Source organism: Lactuca serriola, chromosome 2 (genome assembly GCF_051521515.1).
Source record: "Lactuca serriola cultivar US96UC23 chromosome 2, Lser_US96UC23_V15, whole genome shotgun sequence".
Classification (NCBI taxonomy): domain Eukaryota; kingdom Viridiplantae; phylum Streptophyta; class Magnoliopsida; order Asterales; family Asteraceae; genus Lactuca; species Lactuca serriola.
In genome coordinates, this window is record NC_136409.1 from 210,162,862 (window position 1) to 210,186,510 (window position 23,649).

The window sequence follows — 23,649 nt, forward strand, 5'->3', positions numbered from 1 at the left end:
AAAAAAAATTCATCATATTTTGGTTTTAATGATTTGTCACCATCTAAAATCTCAAATATATAAACAATCACAAGTTTTTTTTTTTCATTTGTTATTCAAAAACATGAAAATCATTCTTTAATTGTTAATGAGTCCAAAAGGATTTTTTTTTCTAAACATTCTTATTATTTTACACTAATAACAAGTCTTTTTATTTGTTCAAGCAATTACATTAAATCTAACTAGAAGGGTATCCCACGCGTTGCATGGGGTAGAAGGCGTTCAATTAAAATATAATTATATAGTTTCGATTGTTAAATTAATAAATTTACAAATAAATTTAATCAGATACAACAAAAGAGAAAAGAAGTTGCACATCTTTATCTTTTTAAAAGTTGCACCACTTTATCCTTTTTGGACATTGCGGGAAAGAAGTAAATCACATCGAACATTATAATTAGTAATCATATCTGGATTTGGTTGTTTTTTGGTGGGATTAGATGGGGATGAATGTGTATCAGGTTTTGTGCAACCAAAATTTCAAGCTATATCAAACTATCAATAACAAAATCAAAATCAACTAAACTACATTTATGTTTCTTGTATTAAGGCCACAAGGGTATTCTGGTCAAATTACTTGATGTGCCTTTCCATAATACCTATTTATGAATGGAGACTGCAAGAAAAACACACATGGTTACCAAATGTCATTCAATCATTACAAACATAAGCATTACAGTGGCAAATAGGACATTTTGCATTTCAGGTCAAAATCAACAACATATTGTTTCTTTTCGACTTAATGGAACAGAACTTGATAAACGCCATTTGATGACCTAAAGGGCAAACATATCATTTTTGCATTTCAGATCCAATTTAATGGGGCATAACTTGATGACCTAAATCAAGGCTAAATTGGTCTTTTTGCATTGAGGTTCAAAACCAAGGAAAATATACAGGTGTTTATTTTTCACTTATCAAGTCTTAACTTTTTTACAAACTTACCCTCATTTATTTTTTCCTTCCATTTTCTCAATTACTTTTTTAACAATACCTATCCGAACAACATTTTATCTAAACTTACTAAACGTGATTTAACCACATGGTATTTTACATTCAGAACTGCAACATATGACCTAAATGTCTACTATTACCCTTAAATACTAATTCACATTATATTCAATGACCATAGAAAAGGGCAAATGAGTCATTTTCAATTGGATTTCCACAAAGGTCGCATTTTTAAGAAAGAATCTTTGACAGAATGTAAAAAATGCATCTTTTTTCAAAAAAAAAAAAGTAACAAACCTTGACTTGTGAGACATCAGGGGTATCAGGTGTGGCTACAGGATAAAATTTGTAAAATTTCATCTTCTCATATGCCTCAACTTTCTCTTTACTCAATGACTCTCGAGCATTCTTCCTCTTTTCCCTTGCCTAATAGATGTCAAAATTATGAAATTAAAATTAAAACATAAAACAAAGCTCAAGTATTTAGCATATACTAATAATACTAATAAACAATTACTTTCACAAAGTTACCTCACGATTAGCTCTCTTTCTTTCTCGAACCTTTTCCTTCACAAATTCCTATATAAAAAAGAAATATTATTTTGTTAAATAATACTTGAGCAAATCATGGCATGCTAAGGGAAATAGAGGGGAAATAATAAATGAGGACAAATTTGTAAAAAGTTGGAGATCGATGAGAAATGCATACATGTTTCTTTTTTTGACTTAATGCAGAAAGAATGGCCTTATAGTGTAAAAAATAAACATTTTTAACATATAAAATCATTTTTGTATACTTTGAAGTCGTTAAAACCAACTTTCATTATTTACAGTTAGCATTCACATGATTCTACAAAACAACATTGTTTTACCAAAAAAAAAAAAAAAAAAACCCCAGAAACAATCGTCAAAAACCATACATATTTCTATCGGGTTTAGACTCTTTAGAAACATATATGAAAAAGCTAAGAAAGCAAGTAAAAAATTAGAAAAAGAAAGAACTATAGCTCACCTCAAATTCATCCAGCTCCCAATCAAACTCACAGACAACCTATAGAAAGTCAAAATTAAAGCAAATTAGTGACAACCCAAGTCAAAGTTTGTATGAATGGATCATGATATATCATCTTCACAATTTGACTATTGAACTCTAAAAGCTTTAAAACAAAATCAATTAAAGAAGCTAATCAGTAGTTAAAATGATGAAAGCATGAAAGATGTATTTTCATGGCTGTTTTATCAAACCTTAAATTTGCAACCGTCATCTGAATCTATTTATGGCTCACTTCTGGTGGATATTCTGCCAACAAATAACATCCAAGAGCATCTACTCTTTTTGTTTCAACACCCTTCAACATAAACTTTACAAAAAGAAATTTGTGATATTACAAACAAATCCCTTTATGTATATAAAAGAAAAAAAAAGTCAAATTGTAAAAGGAATAGTTAGAGAGAACCAACCTGTCATTGATTGAATTCCATAGTCGATATCAGTCCTTCAATATTGTTCTGCAATTATGTAACCAAAATTAATAAAATTAAGAAACGGCAGCGAAGCAGGAGGAACCGACAAAAAGAACACACACAAAACACAGACATAGTGGAATGAATTCAGATCGATATTATGTGAGTATCCAAATTTTTGATTTGGGTTTTAGCCTTTTAGGGTATTTTACCTGGCCCATATCCGGTGTACATAACAATGAAATTCAGGGTTGTAAGCAGGAACTCCATTGTTGTAGATCCCGTGTGAATAGCAGTCAGAATCGAGCTCTTGATAGGACAAAAAAATAACAAAAAATGAATAACAAATCAGAGCATGTTTTGAACAGACCTTAGGCTTGAACCAGAAGAAGAAAGGAAATCAGGCGAAAAGCCCTACTTTTGAAATAGACGAAGAGATGATTGGTGTATGTATCCTGTCACAACATCTAGGGTTAAAAGATATTGTCTACGACAGATAAATTAATAGCTCGTATATACTATACGTCATAAATATTAAAGGGTGGAATGGAGAACAACCTTTGAAGAAACCATAATCGGCATGAAAGAACAATTACAAGACATCTGAGTGGAGGAGGCGTGGTAGAGTAGAAGACATAGAGTTAGACATTATTAGTTACCTGATTCGAGATGAAAACACCGGAGGCGGAAGAAATCAAAGCGAGCAGCTTGGAAGAAGGGAGGCGGTGTTCTGTGCTTTACCCACCAACGTTGGGGATTTCAAAACCCTGAAAACATTCCTAAAATGAAAGCGAAAACAAAGTTGTCAAACCGAAGGCTGAAATCAATGTACAGACGGTAGGAAGCAGTTGGAATAGATAAGGGAAGATAGGGAACCCGAACAAATATGTTAGCCGATGAGCAGACGAAGAAGAGGTTGCTGATACTGTAGAAGTTGAAGCGAACGATTCTCAAAAGAAGAAGGTATGTAACGGTGAGTAACGGAGGTGAGGTTGACGGTTGCTCAGATGGTTTTCATCAGGACGATACAAAGGGAAGTGGAAGTGTGGAGAATGAGGCGTGGGAAAACGATACCAGTGGGTGTTGGAGGCATCGGTGTCGTCGAAAGCCACCGGTGAGGGAGGAAGTTTGTTTGTGAGAAGCAATGTATAAGAGGTTTCTGGAACGAATGAGAAACAGGAGAAGGAAAATAGGATACTATTGGTATACCAAAGAAATAGAGGCGGTGATGAAAAAACTTGTCGATATGGTATTGGATATGAGAAGCGGTGGATTATAAATGGAATACACGTATGTATGTCACACCGAGTTTTATGTCACGTATCCACAAAAGAATACACATATTGGCAAAAGATGCCCCCTATAAAAACTAAGAACAATTGTAAACAGGTCCAAAGACAAAGGACCAAAACTGCCAAAACCTTTGCAACTTAACTGTAGCTAATAGCTAAGGCACAAGAATTTTAATATACATATATAATTGGTAACAAGCTAAAACAACAATTTTCGAAGGCACGGCAAGGACACAACGATTCATATAATATTTGGTTTGCTATTTAAAGCTTAAAAAATAGCCATTTTTTCCTTTTCTCATATTGTATTATTCTGTTTGCTGTTCATTTTGGCCCCATCATATTTCATTCTTGTTTGGGTTGGGGAAAAAGCCCAGCTGGCAATTCAAACAAAATTCATGTATCCGTCCTCCATGACCCGGTCTTGATATTGATCGTTAGCCGTGAATCGTAATGGGGCTGTAAAATGGTAGGAATTGCTTGAGATAATAAGGTAATATCTGAATCATCACATTAAATCTGCTGCAACTTTCCCAATCTTGATTAGATTCCGATTGTTGATTGTAACCTACATTGCCCATTACGTGTTTGTTGAAAGTTCTCAAAGAAAAAATGTCGTTTGCAAGACCATAAATTTGAATATGTTATTGTTATAGCCTATTTCCACATTTCAACTGTGGCTAACCAAGATGTTAGCTTTTATATACAGATGGTATGTGATATCGCTGTTGCTTACAACTCTGATGGGTTAGAATGAAGTCATTTAAGTTCCAAATCAGGACTGGGTTTTCTATAAGCTCTGTACTTAATCACATTGAATATATAATAAGATCATGGGAGGGACGTGAAGAGAAATCTTGATGTTTCATACTCGATTCACCAAGAGAAAAGGAAACAGAAAGGCGGTTTGTGTGCAAACCACTGAATACAGATTAGGTAATTGGTCATGACTCATGGGTCTACACCTTTATGTAATTATCGAGCATCAAATTGTGTAATTGTGACTTCATTGACTGAAACCAAAACTTCTGGTATGATTAAGTTAGACTTAACTTCAGGGTTAGGCACTTGTGTGAAAAAGCCAGGTGGTTGTGGTGGAGGTAGTGCACCCTCACCACTCAGCATATGAATCACAGAGGACATAATTGGTCTATCATCTGCATGTTGTTGCACACATGATAAACCAACATGTATTGATTGCAATACTTCTGAAACAACCCATGAGTCCCCTAAGGCTGTGTCAACCAGCTCCAGAGGTTTGTCTTCCTTGTAAAGTCTCCATGCCTAAACCATTTTGAAGCTCAATAAGATTAGATTAATTTCTGATTATGGGAATTAGATTATTTTCACCAAACTTACATGCCCGAGAAGGTTATCATGGTGATCTTGATGAGAGAATCCTCTGTTTTTCTTCCCACTCACAATCTCCAACACCAAAACACCAAAGCTAAATACATCTGATTTCACTGAGAAAAGCCCATTCGCTGCATACTCTGGAGAGATGTAACCCCTGCAGAATATTTGTATCTTAGTGTAGAATGATATTATAGAGGATATGTTAAGCTACTACACATGCATTATGATTAGTGGCTTCTTACAATGTACCAACAACTTTGTTTGTGTTAGCTTCGGTCTCATATTCTTTGAACATTCTAGCCAAGCCAAAGTCTGATATTTTTGGGTTCAAGTTGGAATCAAGCAAAACGTTGCTTGCTTTTAGATCTCTATGGATTATTCTAAGCCTGGAATCTTGATGGAGATAAAGAAGACCTCGAGCAATCCCATTGATAATGTGGTAGCGTTGACGCCAGTTGAGTAACAAGGAGTTGTTTTCATCTGCCACAAAAAAAAAAGGAATTTCTTTTTAAGTTTGTATTACGTATTTTAATGATTTAATCAAGTGTTTGCTATTATATAATCTTGAGAAGGACCTACCAAATAAAAAAGAGTCCAAGCTTTTGTTGGACATGTATTCATAAATCAACATCATTTCCTCTCCTTGTATGCAGTATCCCAAAAGCTTCACAAGATTCCTATGCTGAAGCTTGGCAATGCATTTAACTTCGTTCTGGAACTCAACAAGGCCTTGCTTTGATGTCTTTGAAAGCCGCTTCACAGCTATTTCTCCTCCTTCATCAAGCACACCCTGGTGATTGTTTTTAATTCATAGGTTGGTTAGTTAGATGCACTTACTTACTGCTCATCATTGCTGATTGTTGTTTTGATATTGGAGTTTTTACCTTGTAAACTGCACCGAAACCTCCTTGTCCTAGTTTATTGTGGATTGAAAAATTACTGGTGGCCTTGATTATCTTACTCAAGCTGAACAAAGGTAGATCAGAATCTTGCTTCTTGTTCTTGTTTGCTAAAAAAGATTATATGAAACATCAATGAATGGTTCAACTTCCCTAAATCTATACAAAGTGAAATTGCAAGGATAATCAAGTAGTTTTGTAAGTTGCCCCCACCCCTACCATGTGATTTCTTCAACTTTCTCCATGCATATAGTATCAGTGCAAAGCCAAGTAGGGCCACTGCAAATACTATTGACATGGTCACTTTAAGATTCGTGTTCGATTTCTTCTTCTTGTCTGCTTTTTGCCCACACAAAATGTTAGTGGTGGTAGTTGTAGTTAGTAACAGGAATGAGCTTACAAAAACATGACTAGGAATAAAATCAAGCGTTTTTCTATTTCCAGCTGTGTAAATTAGTTGTATTGTTAGAAAAAGTATAATGTACCAGGTTTATTCATGTAAGTTTAGATAGCATCATGAGGTTTAAGCAAGCAGGAGAAGGACACTTACGAATTAAGTTGTTGGTGTTGGACATTTTTATGTAGATGTCTTGCCCTGAAACATCTCCTTCCGGAGCGTCTCTGATGTCAAACAGCTCACCTGACCACTGTAAACATCCACTTCCGCTCCCTCTAACATCAATGTTTGCATAAGCTGTACAATAGCCATTGCGAGCACAAAGTTTCCCACATTCCTCAAGGGAAATGGTAGTATCAAACCATGAATACCTTGAGTCGGGCAATTTCAGGTTTGTAAATTTCCTGAAGTTTTCCCCATTTTCATCAGTCGCCGATATTTTATGCTTACACCCATTTGACCAGTCTGCTATGGACCATTCCATTGGCAGCTTTGGTTCAAATCCTTGTAAACACGCACATGCTGGCGCATTATTGATGTTACAGCTTCCATAAGAACCACATACAGCGTACCTGTCACAAGCATCCACGAAAAGCTCCATATATACCCTCCATTTTTCATCTGTCTTGTCCCAAACAAACTGCAAAACGTTGCCTTGTTGATCCAATCTTACCCTTGTAAGATATGAACTGTCTAACAGTGTGAAGTTGTAGTAATTCTCCTCATCAGTTGAAACAAAGTCAAACGCGTAGAAGATGTTGCGTTCCAAACCATGCAACCCAGTAAACCCCAACCCATTCCAATATCCAACCCTCTGCGGTTGCATGTTTGATCCATCTTCAGCAGTATACAATTGCGGATATCCAATGTTGTCCATCCAAACTGAATAAGAACCTGATGAAGGGTCATCAGAAGTCTTCCATGATGTCAGCCTCCTTTTTGTGCCCATTACACGGTCCACACCGATTTTCATTCCTGGTAGCCAAGTGTCTCCAGGATGATCAAAGCTTTGCCAAATGAGGTCACCACTGATATCATCTCTGATGACTAGATTTCCAGAATCCAATAGCTGTGCCACAGGATTCATATTTGTCCCTGGTTTGGAGGATTTGGATGACCAAATTGAGGTATTTCTAAGATTGAGAAGCTGTAAAGTTCCTCGGTCATTGATTTTGAGTACACCAATGCGGTCAGCAAGTGGAACCTCTCTATTAGCAACCCATACGATGGTACTGTCTGGCACATGCTTATACCGTATCCCTAGGTACCGAGAAGTTGAATTCCCAAGGCCAAAGAATGCCAGTTCAAATATTTCAGCTTCTGAAACAAGGGTGTCACCATCCTTGAGAGGCTGATTTGGAAACATGGTGTCTGTTGCACTACTAGTTTTCAGTACAACACAGCAGTAGAACCAAATCATGGCAAGAAGCTCCATACGATTTGATCTCACCTCTACAGTTGACATTTAATCTTATGAGTCTTATGCTCTTTAATCTCCTCCTTTCATGTATTAAAGACTTAGTCAATGTGGGCATAGCATTTCCCAACCCATGCAATACCACACAATAAAATTTAGTTCTAGAAGACTTGGTCAGTTTTTCTAGTTGCCATCGTGGACTTTTTTTTTAATGGTTATGGTTGCTTGATTTGTCTCATCTCTTATGTCTATAGAATTTTGCACAAAATACAAAATAACTTAGATTTGAATTTCTTTGTTTAGTTTTAGACCAATTATAGCTCTTTTTAGAGAACCCCAAACATATTGACGTCTATGCAATTATTTTCGGTTCTTTTAGATATGGAAAAAGTTTCAAGTTTTTAAATTGAGGAAAGCAAAGGAAAAGAAAAGGAAGAGGGAAAAATTAATTACATATGCTTTCGAGTTGGAAGTAATGAAAAATAATTTTCTGCCATTATTTGCCATTAATTTTTTAATTTATTTAAATAAACACACCTTCAACCTCACCCCCCCCACCTTACCTTACATAACCCACAATTTTTCCCTATTTAAATAATAATGTTTTTAGTTAAGACAGGGACCAAACGCGTAACAAAAACAAACAGTAGGGACTAAGTGTGTAACAAAAACAAATAGTAGGGACCTTCCGAGTTAAAAAAACAAGTTAGGGACCAAACGCGCAAATTATCCCAAACCATAGGGACCATTCGTGTAATTTACTCATTTGTTTATTATAACATCCCACTTTTATATTCCCTGTTTCAACTGTACTTTAAAAAAATGTTGTAACAAAGAGATTTTAGAAATCAAAAAAAACAATACATTACATTTCTCCATTAACTTCAAAACATTTTCACAACAAATTCTATTATATTTTTATAGTAGAATTTTTTACTCCTTTTAATTCATAAGAGATCATTCTATTTTTATGTTTAGCATGCTCTTAGCCAATCATAATTTGTTTATATAAGTTTATCTTAATATATTCTTTTATAATACCACTTTACAAATAAATGCATGTAAGGTTTCTTGATTAAAAACATTAAATTTAGAAAATATAAAACTGCAAAATGTAAAAATCGATAAACACCAAATAATAAAACATGTTAAATTACAGTTGAGCATGTCATAATCAACTTCAAGCTTTAAACATTGCATGATCAACTATTAACAAAGTGCTCTTCAAGTTTTTTGCTTCCAAAAGTATATGAGATAGCATAACTGAAGTTGTTAGTCCTCTTTGCAATAGCCCTAATTTGCTATGACCCAGCTGTCAAACTGTATGAAATAAAAGTAGCAGCCCTTAGAACAAAAGCAACAAACGTACACTATTATTTATTGTATTTAACCAAACAAAAAAAAACATTTGTTATTTAATTCAAACTCATTATTTGCATACCGTTGCACTTTATCGATTAATTTCTCAATAAAGTCAATTCTTTTAAACACTTGGTTATCATGAGATTCAAGGTATAACAGTAAGTAATAAACTTAACCAAAATCCCATCAACTCATCATTAGTTTTAAATAAAGATGTATTAAATACTTACATAATAATGCAAAAGAAAGTAGTGAACTAATCATAAAGTCTGAAGAGACCATATTTGATATAAAACCTTAAAATAAGAGCAAAAAAAAATTGACCGAGTCGTATTCTCTGTGTTAATCTATGAGGTACATGTATGATAAGTTTTCATTGACATTCAACTGTGTCAAAGCACTAATCTATAACAAAAAAATAAAATAAAATAATAATAATAATAATAATAATAGACACCTTAAGTGCTGCAAGCTTTAAAGGTGAGGCCCAAAGAAATGTACATTACTATTTCTTGCTATAATGGAAAGAAATGTAATAAAACACTATACTACAAAAACAGCTATGTACTTTCATGTTTGACATCAAAAACCAATTTTTTTATGTTTAATGCATAACAATATAAATTTTCAGCCTTATAGCTCAATAAAGTTGACAGAGCCTAAGAACAACTTTTTTTTTTCAAAAATCAAACCATTCATGAACCATTAAAGTATCTTAAGTTTGCTGAAAAATATCCAATTGTAAATCACAAAATCCATGGACCACTAAAGTCTTAACAAAATGGAACCGAGGGAAATATAATAACTTGCTAAAATTTTCATAAATCAATATCTGAAAGGGAGAAAAACACAAACAGGACCGAGTAATTTTAATTTTATTTTGGTCATTGATTGTTCCAATTTCTTGATCTTGGTAACCGACATAAGTGAACCCACAAATATTTACTGCAATATTTGTGAAAATGTACACATATTTTTTACACATATTAAATCTCTAATTTCATGTTAAATAGATTGAAGCAAAAGGATAAAGACGAGATAATCGATCGCATGTCTTACTTTTTTTTACATTTTATGTAAAGAATTAACTTTTCACAACTATAATGGAATTTATTGTTTTGAAAGAGCAACTATCATGGAATTTATATGTGCCTACGTACATGAGAATTAGTTCAACATTCATCAACACTAAAAAAGTTCACCTCATATTTAGGATCTAGTGTGGAAGATTTATTTGCATATGTATATAAAGCATTTAGCAAAACAAACCAAGAAATTAAAGAAAGATGATTATAATATCTACCCACTACTATATGAAAAAAATGTGAAAAGTGAAATAAAATAATACCTTTGTTCTCTTGGGAGATCCATTTCAACCACCATCCTCCATGCCCCTCTTATGGTCCTAGAAGTCCAGCGACAATTGCAAGGATGGAAATATGAAGATGAACAGACGGGGTAGTTGTAGGCGATACACAGGCCCACAGGTGGTTACAGTCGGTGGCTGTCTGAGATGAGAGAGTATTAGGTGTAGGAACAGGGAATATGGTAGCTGGAAACCCTTTTCAATCCCACATTCCCACATTGGATAAAATCTGGTTCAAAAGTTCTCCCCATTCACATAGCCTATTAGGGTTCATGTAACCATTTCAACACATTAGTGAACGAAAAGTGTCAATTAGATGAGGCATCGGAGAAATAGAGATGACATCATAGCAGTGTCGATGAAACGGAAGACCGATTTCAAGCAAGAAATTGGCAAAAATTCCTATTCTAAATGAGTGTAATCAGCGGAAGATGTAATTAAAACAATTTTTCCAGTATCGGACAAATCTTCAACAAAAGGTGGAGTGACGAATAACATCAGATTTAGGGTTTCTTAATGGAGGAGTGCAATGGTGGTGACTAAGGATAGTGCGGTGGTGAATCACGGAAGCCGACGATGGCCATAGCGAGGATGGCTCTAGTGGCGATAATGCTCTAGAGATGATGGGAGGCGGTAGGGTTTTACGCAAGAAGTTTGGAGGGATTGACAGAAAATTTGTTCTTGAATTTCAGGAAAAAAAAAGAAAAAAAAATTGATTATAAACACGAATTTAAAAGGCAAAGGGCAAAATTGAAAGTTTACTTTGTAAATTTTTGAACTAAGAAGATGACACGTAGACAAAATGGTTTCTTTTATTAGGGTTGGGATTCCATTATATCTTCCTTCTTAATAAAAGAAACCTTCATCCACGTGCCACTCCTATTGCAGAATCCGGTCATTGTGATTTTACCATGATGTCCTTCCTTTGCAATACAAAATTTCTCACGCTTTTAAATTCCTGCCCTTTTAAATGATACAAAACTAGATATACATAAATTTGGTATGAATTGGTAAGAATCCCTCTTTATTGGGATTCATTATTTCAATCCAAAATTAACTAACTAACTCCAAGATTTAAGGAATTAACTCGGAATTAATTGTGAATAAAATTGGTTTATAGGATTTATTAGTTTTGCCGATTATTTTTTCAAATCTGAAATTAGCCTCATATTCAATAATTCAACATTCCATATTTATGGAAACTGATATCATCCTAAATCATTTCTAAAATACATATCATAATTTCGTGTGTATATAAACCAAGTCTATAATTCCGGTGACTTCCAATGTTTTAAAAACCGGTTTGAACCGCCGGTCGAACCGGTTGGATCGGGAACCGGTGGTGAGAGCGGTTCAACTATCACCGATTTTATGTCGATTTCTGAACCGGATTGAACCGGCCGGTTTTTAGAAAATCCAGTTGAAGCGGTCAAAATAAACCGGTTGAACCGGTTAAACCGAAAAAAAACACATGAAAAAGAACCATTTACACAATAAACTTTGTGTGATTTTTTTTCAAATCTATTTAGTTTTCTATAAATAAAAATATATGGTAAATGTTATCAAGTTTTTTTGATGTGTTTGTATTCATTTAAAACTATATCTTGTTTTGGTATTATATTTTATTTTCTTTTTGACGTATATGGATTGATATAAAATACTAAAACTTATGATTATGTGCTATTTTAATGTATTTGGATTCATCTACAACTTTTTTGTATGTGTATTTTTAATGTTTGAACTTGTAAACATAAAATTTATGAATTATATATGTATGTATGTGTAGGAAAATAAGAAAAGACATGAAAAATATAGAAACCGGTTGACTCGGCGGTCGAACCGGGAACCGCTCACCATACCGGTTCAACTAAAAAACTGGTTTTCAAAACTTTGGTGACTTCTTCATCACTAAGAAACAATATTACTTTGCTTCAAAGTAAATTCCTGTCGAATATCAGGTTAGTATTTTATATTCATCATCTTATACAATGGAAATGTCCATATCATTCATATAATCTATGTTGAATTTGAAATATACCATGTATCTGTAATCTGTAATGTTTTCTCCGCATCATCATTAATCGATCTGTGTTAATTCTAAATAATCGGAAAGGCAGAAAATTCTATATCTGTAGCCTGTAATCTGTAATCGGAAAGGCAGAAAATTCATACCTTTTTTTTTCTAAGTGATAGCTGTATTGCGTATAATTTTTTTATATAATTATGTATCACTCTATCTCTGCATCATCATTAATCGATATGTGTTAATTCTAAATACCAATGTATGTAATATAAAATGCTAAGTTGTAATCGGGAAGGCAGAAAATTCATACCTTTTTTTTCTAATTGATAGTTGTATTGCATGTAATTTCTTTTAATTATGTATCACTCTATGTGTGCACTTGAATGTTGTCTTATCGAAGGTTGGTCTATATCTCAAAGATCCTGTTTTTTTATATTGACAGTTGTATGTTGTCTTATCTAGAGTTCAAAGTAGAGAATGATTGAAATTGTTAATTTTTTATAAGGATGGTAGACTTACAAATAAAATTTTCAATGTTGTATATAAGGAATTTTTTAAAAATTTATAAATAATTCGTAGTTTTTACAGCCAAACTATTGTGTTTTTTTATTTATTATTATTACATTTTTGTTATATTTTATCTTTTATATATCAATGTCATTTATATTATTCATAGTGTATCTCTTTAAACTCTACTGGAATTTATATTATGTTTTATAAATTATTTACAATATATATATATATATATATATATATATATATATATATATATATATATATTAATTTTAAATAATCAATACAAAAAGTTTTAAACAAACTTAACTCTTATTAATAAAATAAATGTTTTAAAAAAAATTTACCCGTGGTTTTCATGGGTTATAACCTAGTATTATTAGACGATAAGACTTGTAGCTTAAGGTTATTAGATATTGATAGAAACTAGTGAAGCTTCCCCGCGTTGCGGGGGTTGGAAGCCATCGGTTGATTGCAAACGAATCACGTTCCTCAAAAAAAAAATTGTACAACTCTTATGTTGTTTTATAAGTATACAGTTGGTCGCTAATTTTGTTACAGAGTACATGATATGCTACTTTTGTTGAATGCTCTCTAATACAAAATTTTTGAATACTGATGATATAATCCATAATCTGTAAAAGCAACAAAATGAAATATGTCAAAAAGTCGTAAAATATGTTAAAGACAAAAGATGGCAGAAGGAATCTCATCGGAAATACTATGTAATATTTGTTGGTATTCTGTGCTCTTGAGGTAATATCAGTTCTTGAAGATCATCAACCTCCACTTGTTTCATGATTAAAAAATGTGTTTAGTTGAATTGAATGGAATGGACACCATAATGAATAGCCTATTCCATTCTGTTAAGAGAAACAAACATTTTTTCATGTCATTCCGATGGAATGGATGATTCCATTCCAGCATACCAGACACTATAAATGTAAACAATGGATGATTCCATTTCATGTATTTGACGTTCAGCTTTTTCGTTACAACGGGACACGAATCACAAAATCTAATGATTCCTCTTGTTGACCGAAAGGTTGCTACTTTGTTAAAGGTTGCTGCTCTGTTCTTGTTGACCATTTATCTTGGAAATGCTATACGGTTCTATTCTCTAGATGATATATGAACATCACGACCCCTACCCTTTGTAGTTGGTGAACTCTCTGCAAAACAAAAATTGTCAACACATAATGAAAAATGCAAAAAATAATAATATACTTTACATTAGGAGGCTACCACTGCTACTATGTCGTCTCTTACCTCAGTAACCGCTTCAGAAAAATCAACATTGAATCCCCATTGAAACGTACAAATCAAAAATCAACAATCGTGTTTCCAACTCTTCTCTTCCATCATGAATATTTGCTACTTCATAGCAAATAGTTGGATCCAAAGAATGAAACAATCTCAGATATCCTAATTTAAATTTCTTTGCATCCTGGAAACATTTATTGATACTCTTAGATACATTGTAAATATAAAAAAAAGGTAGATAGAAAAATCTAGAATAATTGAAGTTACCTCTGGGGGTGCTGCACAAAGCATGTAAAAGGAATGATAGTTTCTCTCGGGGTCAGATACTTGGAAAACATGTGATCTTTCTAGAACATAAGTTCTGACTGCAGCCCCTAATATCCTTCCTTGCTTATCGAATTGGATCTCTATAAATTTTGTATACATATTTTTTTTCTTTCATTTCCAGGTGGAAAATATTGTATACATATTTTTTTTCTTTCATTTCCAGGTTGATAATCTGTCTGAAAGAGGGTAAATGCCTATTTTACCCTTAGATTTTATAAAACAAATTTCAAATAATGTGAAGTAGCAAAGAATGGATACCTCCAGATAGGTGATTTGATGTTGTTTTCAATACTGAGATAGAGTAATTATATCTTTGAAGAATTTTTATAGCCAAATCATTGCAAGTTGTATTTTGTTTTCTATCTCTTCCTGTAGAAATAACCAATAACTATCACATTGTCTAAATTTATGCCAAGGCTACAGGATGTAGCACCATTAATGGAAGTTTTTGATTCTATTTCAAGCACAAGAAAGAAGATCAATACAGTTTATTGTTTTTTGATGTTAACTGTAAGGGTGTTCATTGTTAACTGGATTTATAAACGATTGTAACACCAATACTTGAATCAGATGAACTTGATGGCTAGTTGACTAAAATATATGTGAAGCTGCTCTCTGTTGATGTGGATGTGAATATTGGAGTTGCCTGATCAAGTAGTATCAGATAACAGAATGATCAATTTATGAATTAAAGGTATGGTAAGAAATTGTTTTGGATTATTTCTAATTAGGAACACAATTGACGTTAGTGTTGCATCAATTTTTACAAATTGACTACTCTGGTAGAATAACTTGCACAAAGAGATGACTAACCTGTAAGTCCAAGCGAGTTGTCGAACGCCAAAAAACTATACTTATAGAGTACAATCAGGTTGAAACCATTGTTCCTCTGTACAAATTAGGAGTTCAAAGGTGAGCTTCTTCAAATACAAAATAAAACAAACAATTGAAACCGATGTAAGTTCATCTACAAGACGCTAAACAAATTCGTTGGTACTTTCCACTTCAATGGTCGGCGTTGACTAAGAAAGCTAATTGGACGGATGTTGAGCTGGTCGAAAGTGGCAAAACCATTCAAAATCAAGCCATGTATTAACTTTCTGTGTAATTTTAGAGAAGTTGGAAACGACAATTAATCCCAAATGGGGAAAAAAACTTCAAACCAAAGAAAGTTGCTAAAAAACGATCATTAAATATTCCTTTCAAATCAAAATATGACGGTCAAATGTCGGCGATATGATACTGCAAAATAAGTATCTCGTAATGTTGGTAAAATAGAAAAGTAAAACCAAACACATCAATAACAATCAAAAGTGGAACATAAAAAATTATAGCCTCTGGACTCATAAATCGAAGGGCATAAAAGAAGCAAAATAAGAGGAATATGATCGACAAACCCATACCTACAATTTGTCGATGGTTTCTACATAGCCAAAGATGAGAAGAGAAGCATGTTGGCTTAACCGAAGGAGCTACGTGCACAATTTAGTGAGTGAAAATTAGGGCTAAAAATCCCACATCTCATAAAATTGTTTTATATTTGCTAAAATAGAATTTATATTTTATACCATATAAGCCAGAATTTTTTCTTTCTGGCAATATGCAAAGGAGAAATTGAGGGGCACCAAGGACTTTTGCACTTACTACAGGTCCAAATTTTGGATTATGTGGGACTTCTTCCATTAGTGAAGATGGGCGATCAAAAATCTGAGAAGCAAAAATAAAAAAATCAAAATCAACTCAAATGCAAAGTTAAAGGAAAGAAAAGAAAAGTAAACCTTTGACTTTGACCTACGACACCTCTATTTCTTCCACAATTTATGAGCTCCGGCGCAAGATAACATGCATCACACTTGGCTGAAAAATTGACGGCTACCCATTTCTCAATTACAATGTAGAAAACACTAATTAGCCACTTGTTTACTTTTCTTAATCGCTAATTTCTCTTTCAATATGATTTAATTCCTTTAAACTTATTTTGATTGATTTTCTTTCCCTACTCTTTCAATTTATTTAATACTTCAACTCTTCATCATTACGTAATTACGAGTTCTAAACTCTAAACTCGTTGCAACACAAAAACAAAACAAGTCGACACCACACTATATCAGGTTCAAGCACTCAACCTGTTTCAACCAATGACACTTACGTTTGCCACCCTATATCCTGTACCCGTTCTCCTTGACCTGATCTTGATATTGATTGTTAGCTGTGAGGGAGCTGTAAGATGGAATGAATAAGGAATTGCTTGAGATAATAAGGTAATCTCTGAATCATCACATTTTATCTGTGCTGCAATTTTCCCAATCTTGATTAGATTCCGATTGCTGACTGTAACCTACATTGCCAATTACGTGTTTGTTGAAAATTCTTAAAGAAAACATGTAGTTTGCAAGACCATAAATTCGAATATTTTATTGTTATAGCCTCTTTCCGCCTTTCAATTGTGGTTAATCAAGATGTTAACTTTTATCAACAGCTGGTGTGACAGCGCTGTTGGTTTATGTGAATTTCCATGGTTTGTAGCATAGGTCTAGTGATGATCATTTCTATCATTTCCATGGGTAGAGACTTACAGAAATGAATCTTAGTTTGTAAAGTAGCTTACTGCATTACTAGATCAGATTAAGTTCCAAATCAGGATTGGGTTTCTATACGCCCTATACTTTAATCACATTGAATTTATAACAATACCAAGAGGAAACGAAATAGAAATGCACTTTGTGTGCAAATCACTGGATGTGGATCAGGTACTTGGTCATGGGTCTACACCTTTATGTAATTATCGAGCATCAAATTGTGTAATCGTGACTTCATTGACTGAGACCAACACTTCTGGTATGATTAAGTTAGACTTATCTTCAGGCTTTGCCACTTGTGTGAAAAAGCCAGGTGGTTGTGGCGGAGATAATGCACCCTCACCACTCAACATATGAATCACAGAAGACATAATTGGCCTATCATCTGCATGTTGTTGCACACATGATAAACCAACATGTATTGATTGCAATACTTCAGAAACAACCCACGAGTCCCCTAAGGCTGTGTCAACCAGCTCCAGAGGTTTGTCTTCCTTGTAAAGTCTCCATGCCTAAACCATTTTGAAGCTCAATAAGAGATTAGATTACTGATAAGATCTATTTGTTGATTATGGGAATTAGATTATTTTCACCAAACTTACATGCCCGAGAAGGTTATCATGGTGATCTTGATGAGAGAATCCTCTGTTTTTCTTCCCACTCACAATCTCCAACACCAAAACACCAAAGCTAAATACATCTGATTTCACTGAGAAAAGCCCATTCACTGCATACTCTGGAGAGATGTAACCCCTGCAGAATATTTGTATGTAAGTGTAGAATGATAGATATAGAAGATATGTTAAGCTACAACACATGCATTATGATTAGTGGCTTCTTACAATGTACCAACAACTTTGTTTGTGTTAGCTTCGGTCTCATATTCTTTGAACATTCTAGCCAAGCCAAAGTCTGATATTTTTGGGTTCAAGTTGGAATCAAGCAAAACGTTGCTTGCTTTTAGATCTCTATGGATTATTCTAAGCCTGGAATCTTGATGGAGATAAAGAAGACCTCGAGCAATCCCATTGATAATGTGGTAGCGTTGACGCCAGTCGAGTAACAAGGAGTTGTTTTCATCTGCCACAAAAAAAAAAAAAGGAATTTCTTTTTAAGTTTGTATTACGTATTTTAATGATTTAATCAAGTGTGTGCTATTATATAATCTTGAGAAGGGCCTACCAAATAAAAAAGAGTCCAAGCTTTTGTTGGGCATGTATTCATAAATCAACATCATTTCCTCTCCTTGAATGCAGTATCCCAAAAGCTTCACAAGATTCCTATGCTGAAGCTTAGCAATACATTTAACTTCGTTCTGGAATTCATCAAGTCCTTGCTTTGATGTCTTTGAAAGCCGCTTCACAGCTATTTCTCCTCCTTCATCAAGCACACCCTGAATATCGTTTTTAATTCATAGGTCAGATGCACTTACTTACTGTTCATATATCATTGCTGATTGTTGTTTTGATATTGGAGTTTTTACCTTGTAAACTGCACCGAAACCTCCTTGTCCTAGCTTATTGAGGATTGAAAAGTTACTGGTGGCCTTGATTATCTTACTCAAGCTGAACAAAGGCAGATCAGAATCTTGCTTCTTGTTCTTGTTTGCTAAAGATTATATGAAACATGAATGAATGGTTCAACTTCCCTAAATCTATACAAAGTGAAAGCTCAGAACTTGTAAGATGCCCTCACCTTTACGACGTGATTTCTTCTTCCTTCTCCAAGCATATAGTATCAGTGCAAAGCCAAGCATAACGACTGTGAGTACTATTGACATGGCCACTTTAAGACTCGTGTTCGACTTCTTCTTGTCTGCTTTTTACCCATTCAAAACGTTAGTGGTGGTAGTTGTAGTCAGTAACAGGAATGAGCTTACATTAACATGATTAGGAATAAAATCAAGCATCCAAGCGAAACATAAGCAATGTAATGAGTGAATGACAAATGCACTTACGAATTAAGTTGTTGGTGGTGGGCTTTTTTATGTAGATGTTTTGCCCTGAGGAATCTGTTTCCGAAGCCTCTCTGATATCAAGCAGCTCAGTTGACCACTGTAAACATCCACTTCCGCCTTCTCTAACATCAATATTTGCATAAGCTGTACAAGAGACGTTGCGACTGCAAAGGATCCCACATTCCTCAAGGGACATGGTGCTATTGAACCATGAATCCCGTGAGTCGGGCAATTTCAGGTTTGTAAACTTAATGAACCCATTTTTATCGGTAGTAGTGATGTTATGCTTACACCCATTTGACCATTTTGCAGCAGACCATTCTTCTGGCAACTTGGGTTCAAATCCTTGTAAACACGCACACGCTGGCGAACGGTTGATGTTACAGCTTCCATAAGGACCACATAAATCGTAGCGGTCACAGATATCACGAGCTACAATCATATATACATCCCATGCTTGCATTCTAGGCATCCACACCAACTGCGTGAAACTGCCCTGTTGATGGAGTATCATCCTAGTAAGAATTGAACTGTTAAATCCTGTGTATTTGGAGTAAATCTCCTCGTGAGTAAAAACAAAGTCAAACGCATATAAGCTGTTTGGTCCTACACCCAGCATTCCAGTAAACCCTTGTCCATTCCAAAATCCAACCCTCTGTTGGAAACTTGATTCATCTTTCATAGTATATAATTGTGGATATCCACTGATGTCCATCCAAACTGTATACGAACCTGATGAAGGATCATCAGAACTCTTCCATGATGTCAAGTTCCTTTTTCTGCCCGTTACAAGGTCCACACCGATTTTCATTCCCGGTAGCCAAGTGTCTCCAGGATGATCAAAGCTTTGCCAAATGATGTCGCCACTGACATCATCTCTGATGACAAAATTTCCAGAATCCAAAAGCTGTGCCACTGGATTCATATTTGTCCCTGGTTTGGAGGATTGGGATGACCAAACTGAGGTATTGCTAACACTGAGAAGCTCTAGCGTACCCTTGTCACTGATTTTGAGCACACCCGTGGGGTCAACAAATGGCACCTCTCTATTAGCAACCCATACGATAGTAAGTTCTGATATTTGCTTATACCATATCCCCAAGTGCCGATAACGTGAATTCCCAAGTCCGAAAAACCCTAATTCAAAAACTTCAGCTTCTGAAACAAGGGTCTCGCCATCTTTGAGGCTCTGATTTTGAAACATGGTGTCTATTGCACTACTAGCTTTCAGGATGATGACTAGAGCATACAAGTAGAACCAAATCATGGTAAGACGATCCATACAATCCAATCTGATCTTCACTCTACAATTAACATTTACTCTGTAAGCCTGTTTTATATTTTCTAGAAGACTTGAGTGCATGAGTTTTTCTAGTTGCCATTGTGGACTTAGAAAAGTCTTTCCTCTGTTTATTTAGTTTTCTATCAAACGGAGTTTTTTCTTTTCTTTTTTCTTATTGTATTAAAAATTAGGTGTGGGCCGTGTACTAGATGGGTTTATTAAAAATAAAAAGTTTAATATCAATATGTAAACACTAAACATTTTATAAAGTAATTGAAAAAAAAAAAGTAAATCAATGAGTTTGTAGTATTTATGTGAATTTGTTCTCAAATTAATAAAAGAAAAAATATTATAAATGGTCCCTGTGGTTACCCAAAATCTAAAGTTTCGTCCCCGTGGTTTAAAAACCTCATAGATGGTCCCTGTGTTTTCAAGACTTTTGATGTTTGGTTTTTATTGTTAACTCCGTTAAATTTTGTCCGTTAACTGAAGGGCATTTTCGTCATTTCACTACCACATGGACCATTTATGATGTTTTCACTTATTAAAAAAAAGAAAAAGAATGAAATAATATGAAAAAGGTCTCTCTCTCTCTCTCTCTCTCTCTCTCTCTCTCTCTCTCTCTCTCTCTCTCTCTCTCTCTCTCTCTCTCTCTCTCTCTCTCTCTCTCTCTCTCTCTCTCTCTCAGGTTCGCTGCTCCGGCTAAGACTAAGGGGGGGATTCTCCTTTTTCTTCCATTGCCCTTTTCTATGTAAAGAAGAACTTGGATCCGTTACTATGGCAGCATCTTCATATGATTAATAGTAAAAGTTCAAGTACAGATTTATAAAAAATTAGTCTTGATTCCCAATTCATTTACCTTTCAATTCTGACGGAACAACCATATCGTTCCTTTTTCCTTCACTTTCATATTTGTCGACAGACCCAGACCGTGTTGATTTGCGATTAAAAAGCACAAGGGTGGTTAACAATTATAAGATGCAATGGATAATCAGATTTCTTGGATTTGCATCTACTACAATGGTCATGATTGTTCTAGCTCCTTCTCTCCAATCTTTTCATCCTGCTGAAGCCATATGATTTTCTCATACTCATTGATGGGCCCATTCGTCTTCCCGATGGTCATAATCCAGGCAACGTATCCTCCTTTCGTAGAGCTTCTACATTCCGTAATGCCGTTGGATGTGAACCAAAGAGAGGTTCAAGGAATGTATGCGATTTGTCTCTAGTCCATGTTGCGATTACTCTGGATTTCAAGCATTTAAGAGGGTCAATTGTTGTGGTTCATTCGATATTGCAACACTCATCATGCCCGGAAGGAATAGCACCAGAGATTTCACAAGAACTAAGATCAAGAAACTTAAGGGTTTGAAGATGAAGCCCTAACCAATTTAGTATTGAACTTGGAAGTGAGAATCCTGAGGCATTAAACGAAATCAATTTGGTGAAATTGGCAAGAGCATCAACTGAAAATTTAGGGTTTCAACTCCAAAATAGGGTTCTCTTAAATGGGATAGACCGGTGTTGATGTTAAAATGTACTTCAAAAGAACAACAAGAAGAACAGTAGAAGCAAATTACACTTCATGATTATGGTCTCAACTGAACAACCAATTGTTTGCTCATCTACATTAAGCTTTTTCTTAAATGTAATACACGCATAAATGGCAAAATTGAGTAGCGAAATTAGCGATTCCCCATGATTATGCTCCCAAACACATTTCTCTTACCTTGAATTATTCGAAATACGAATCTACGATTCTTTTGGGAAGAATAGAAGAACCAACAATGGCTTCATTGTTTATACATTTAAAATACATAAAAACACATAAGCATATATATATATATATATATATATATATATATATATATATATATATATATATATATATATATATATATAACTTAAAAAATATATAAATAAATAATACATAAAAAAATAACACATAAAAATAAATAAATAACAATACGTAAAATACTTAAAAATACATATAAATATGTTAAAAAAATACTTTTATAAAATTAAAATTTGTAACAAAAATGCAAACATATACATATAAAACTTTTAAAAAAAATACATAGATATGTAAAAGTAGATAAAAAATACATAATACATAAAATGCTTTAAAATACATATACATACATAAAAAATACGTTTATACATTTAAAATATATAAAAATACGTAAACATATACATATAAAAAACTTTTAAAAAAAATTCAAAAATACATGAAAATAGATATAAATACGTAAATAATATGTTTATATATTATATACAAGTTTTGACGAAATCTACAAAAAAATATCTCATTATTTTGGAGAAATTAACGATTTGGTTCTATGGTCTGCTGACCTGCTAAATGTATCAAAAAATGTTAAAGTGAATTAATTAGTTGGTTTCTTAGACTTTTCTATTCAAAAATATAAAAAATAAAGTCGGGACTTTTCTATTCATAAAATAAAATTTAGGACTTTACTAAAAAATTTCCCAAAATATTGAGACTTTTCTGGATATCTCCCATTTTTTCTATATACATTTAAGTAATCTATCATCATCAATTTAAAATATTTTATAAAATCCCATTATTTAATTAATCATTTTTAAACATACATCGTATTTATATATACAATATTTTGAACACAAGTTATATAACGGTTATATGGTTTATATGCAAGGTTTTAAATAACGTAAGGCGTGATTTGACGATAATGTCAAGCCTCAAACTTTTCTAAGCCTTGGCGAGCCACGTCATTTGTAAGGCATGACATAAGATGGTAATTTTGTATATTATTAATATTTTTATATATATGTTCAATTATTATTCATTTTTATATACATATATGAGTTAAGGTAGTGTTTTAGTAAAGTTTGGTAACATATACAAGCCTCGGAGCCATGACGCACTATGACAGAGCCATGAAGAGTTTTTTAGAACCTTGTTTATATGTCATAAACTGAATATCATTAAACATTTAATAGAATTAGTTAATCAGTAAAGAAATAACAAACAAACTCTAATTTCGAAATGTGATTAAAACCCTTGTTACATATTAGACAATTTACATAATTTAGTATCAACGAGGAGTCAGACATGTTAGGGAACCCATGTTCTCATAACGTTGAGTTTAGCAAGTTCAATGTCCCTTTTAGGTCTGGATAATG

At 33.8% G+C, this 23,649-nt stretch overlaps 2 protein-coding genes and 1 long non-coding RNA gene across 42 annotated transcripts; 1 reads left to right on the forward strand and 2 right to left on the reverse strand.

Annotated features, from left to right (window-relative positions):
- Positions 1 to 414: 414 nt before the first annotated feature.
- On the reverse strand, positions 415 to 7,893 carry LOC145088356 (G-type lectin S-receptor-like serine/threonine-protein kinase At4g27290). Of its 17 annotated transcripts, none has more exons than XM_079026661.1 (16): positions 6,552 to 7,893; positions 6,215 to 6,340; positions 5,987 to 6,111; positions 5,682 to 5,892; positions 5,345 to 5,582; positions 5,106 to 5,256; positions 3,331 to 5,030; positions 3,114 to 3,233; positions 2,873 to 2,909; positions 2,667 to 2,763; positions 2,452 to 2,499; positions 2,236 to 2,351; positions 2,003 to 2,041; positions 1,522 to 1,569; positions 1,288 to 1,416; positions 415 to 655 (listed from the first exon to the last, which is right to left on the reverse strand). In XM_079026661.1, the coding sequence occupies exons 1-7, from the start codon at positions 7,861 to 7,863 to the stop codon at positions 4,722 to 4,724; spliced, it is 2,472 nt and encodes an 823-aa protein (XP_078882787.1). In that variant the 5' UTR covers positions 7,864 to 7,893; the 3' UTR covers positions 415 to 655; positions 1,288 to 1,416; positions 1,522 to 1,569; positions 2,003 to 2,041; positions 2,236 to 2,351; positions 2,452 to 2,499; positions 2,667 to 2,763; positions 2,873 to 2,909; positions 3,114 to 3,233; positions 3,331 to 4,721. The 17 variants fall into 17 exon arrangements, with proteins under 17 accessions (XP_078882787.1, XP_078882793.1, XP_078882790.1 ...); XM_079026667.1 differs by having other exon boundaries at positions 2,667 to 2,718; positions 2,825 to 2,909; XM_079026664.1 differs by having other exon boundaries at positions 3,013 to 3,233.
- LOC145088358 (uncharacterized) lies at positions 4,551 to 6,038 on the forward strand. Its single transcript, XR_013701083.1, has 2 exons — positions 4,551 to 4,682; positions 5,756 to 6,038. It is a non-coding gene; the product is annotated as an uncharacterized LOC145088358 (long non-coding RNA).
- A 5,654-nt stretch (positions 7,894 to 13,547) lies between the features above and the next one.
- Positions 13,548 to 20,591, reverse strand: LOC145088352 (G-type lectin S-receptor-like serine/threonine-protein kinase At4g27290). 24 transcript variants are annotated; one of them, XM_079026649.1, is made up of 16 exons: positions 19,206 to 20,591; positions 18,944 to 19,063; positions 18,732 to 18,856; positions 18,431 to 18,641; positions 18,091 to 18,328; positions 17,851 to 18,001; positions 16,819 to 17,760; positions 16,470 to 16,526; positions 16,314 to 16,376; positions 16,073 to 16,141; positions 15,483 to 15,558; positions 15,155 to 15,315; positions 14,928 to 15,038; positions 14,610 to 14,845; positions 14,349 to 14,526; positions 13,548 to 14,251 (listed from the first exon to the last, which is right to left on the reverse strand). In XM_079026649.1, the coding sequence occupies exons 1-7, from the start codon at positions 20,566 to 20,568 to the stop codon at positions 17,452 to 17,454; spliced, it is 2,517 nt and encodes an 838-aa protein (XP_078882775.1). In that variant the 5' UTR covers positions 20,569 to 20,591; the 3' UTR covers positions 13,548 to 14,251; positions 14,349 to 14,526; positions 14,610 to 14,845; positions 14,928 to 15,038; positions 15,155 to 15,315; positions 15,483 to 15,558; positions 16,073 to 16,141; positions 16,314 to 16,376; positions 16,470 to 16,526; positions 16,819 to 17,451. The 24 variants fall into 24 exon arrangements, with proteins under 24 accessions (XP_078882775.1, XP_078882771.1, XP_078882770.1 ...); XM_079026645.1 differs by having other exon boundaries at positions 16,238 to 16,376; XM_079026644.1 differs by having other exon boundaries at positions 16,238 to 16,376; positions 16,461 to 16,526.
- Positions 20,592 to 23,649: the final 3,058 nt, after the last annotated feature.

What these genes read in the sequence shown, in the direction of transcription:
- LOC145088356 (XM_079026668.1), bottom strand. Translation starts at nt 7,863, where the DNA reads ATGTCAACTGTAGAGGTGAGATCAAATCGTATGGAGCTTCTTGCCATG. An exon ending in CAACACCAACAACTTAATTC is followed by an intron (nt 6,341 to 6,551) that starts GTAAGTGTCCTT and finishes GTGGGCAAAAAG; the next exon opens with CAGACAAGAAGAAGAAATCG. An exon ending in GTTTCGGTGCAGTTTACAAG is followed by an intron (nt 5,893 to 5,986) that starts GTAAAAACTCCA and finishes AACAATCACCAG; the next exon opens with GGTGTGCTTGATGAAGGAGG.
- LOC145088352 (XM_079026648.1), bottom strand. Translation starts at nt 20,568, where the DNA reads ATGCACTCAAGTCTTCTAGAAAATATAAAACAGGCTTACAGAGTAAAT. An exon ending in GAAGAAATCACGTCGTAAAG is followed by an intron (nt 18,857 to 18,943) that starts GTGAGGGCATCT and finishes TATAATCTTTAG; the next exon opens with CAAACAAGAACAAGAAGCAA. An exon ending in CTTGGACTCTTTTTTATTTG is followed by an intron (nt 18,329 to 18,430) that starts GTAGGCCCTTCT and finishes TTTTTGTGGCAG; the next exon opens with ATGAAAACAACTCCTTGTTA.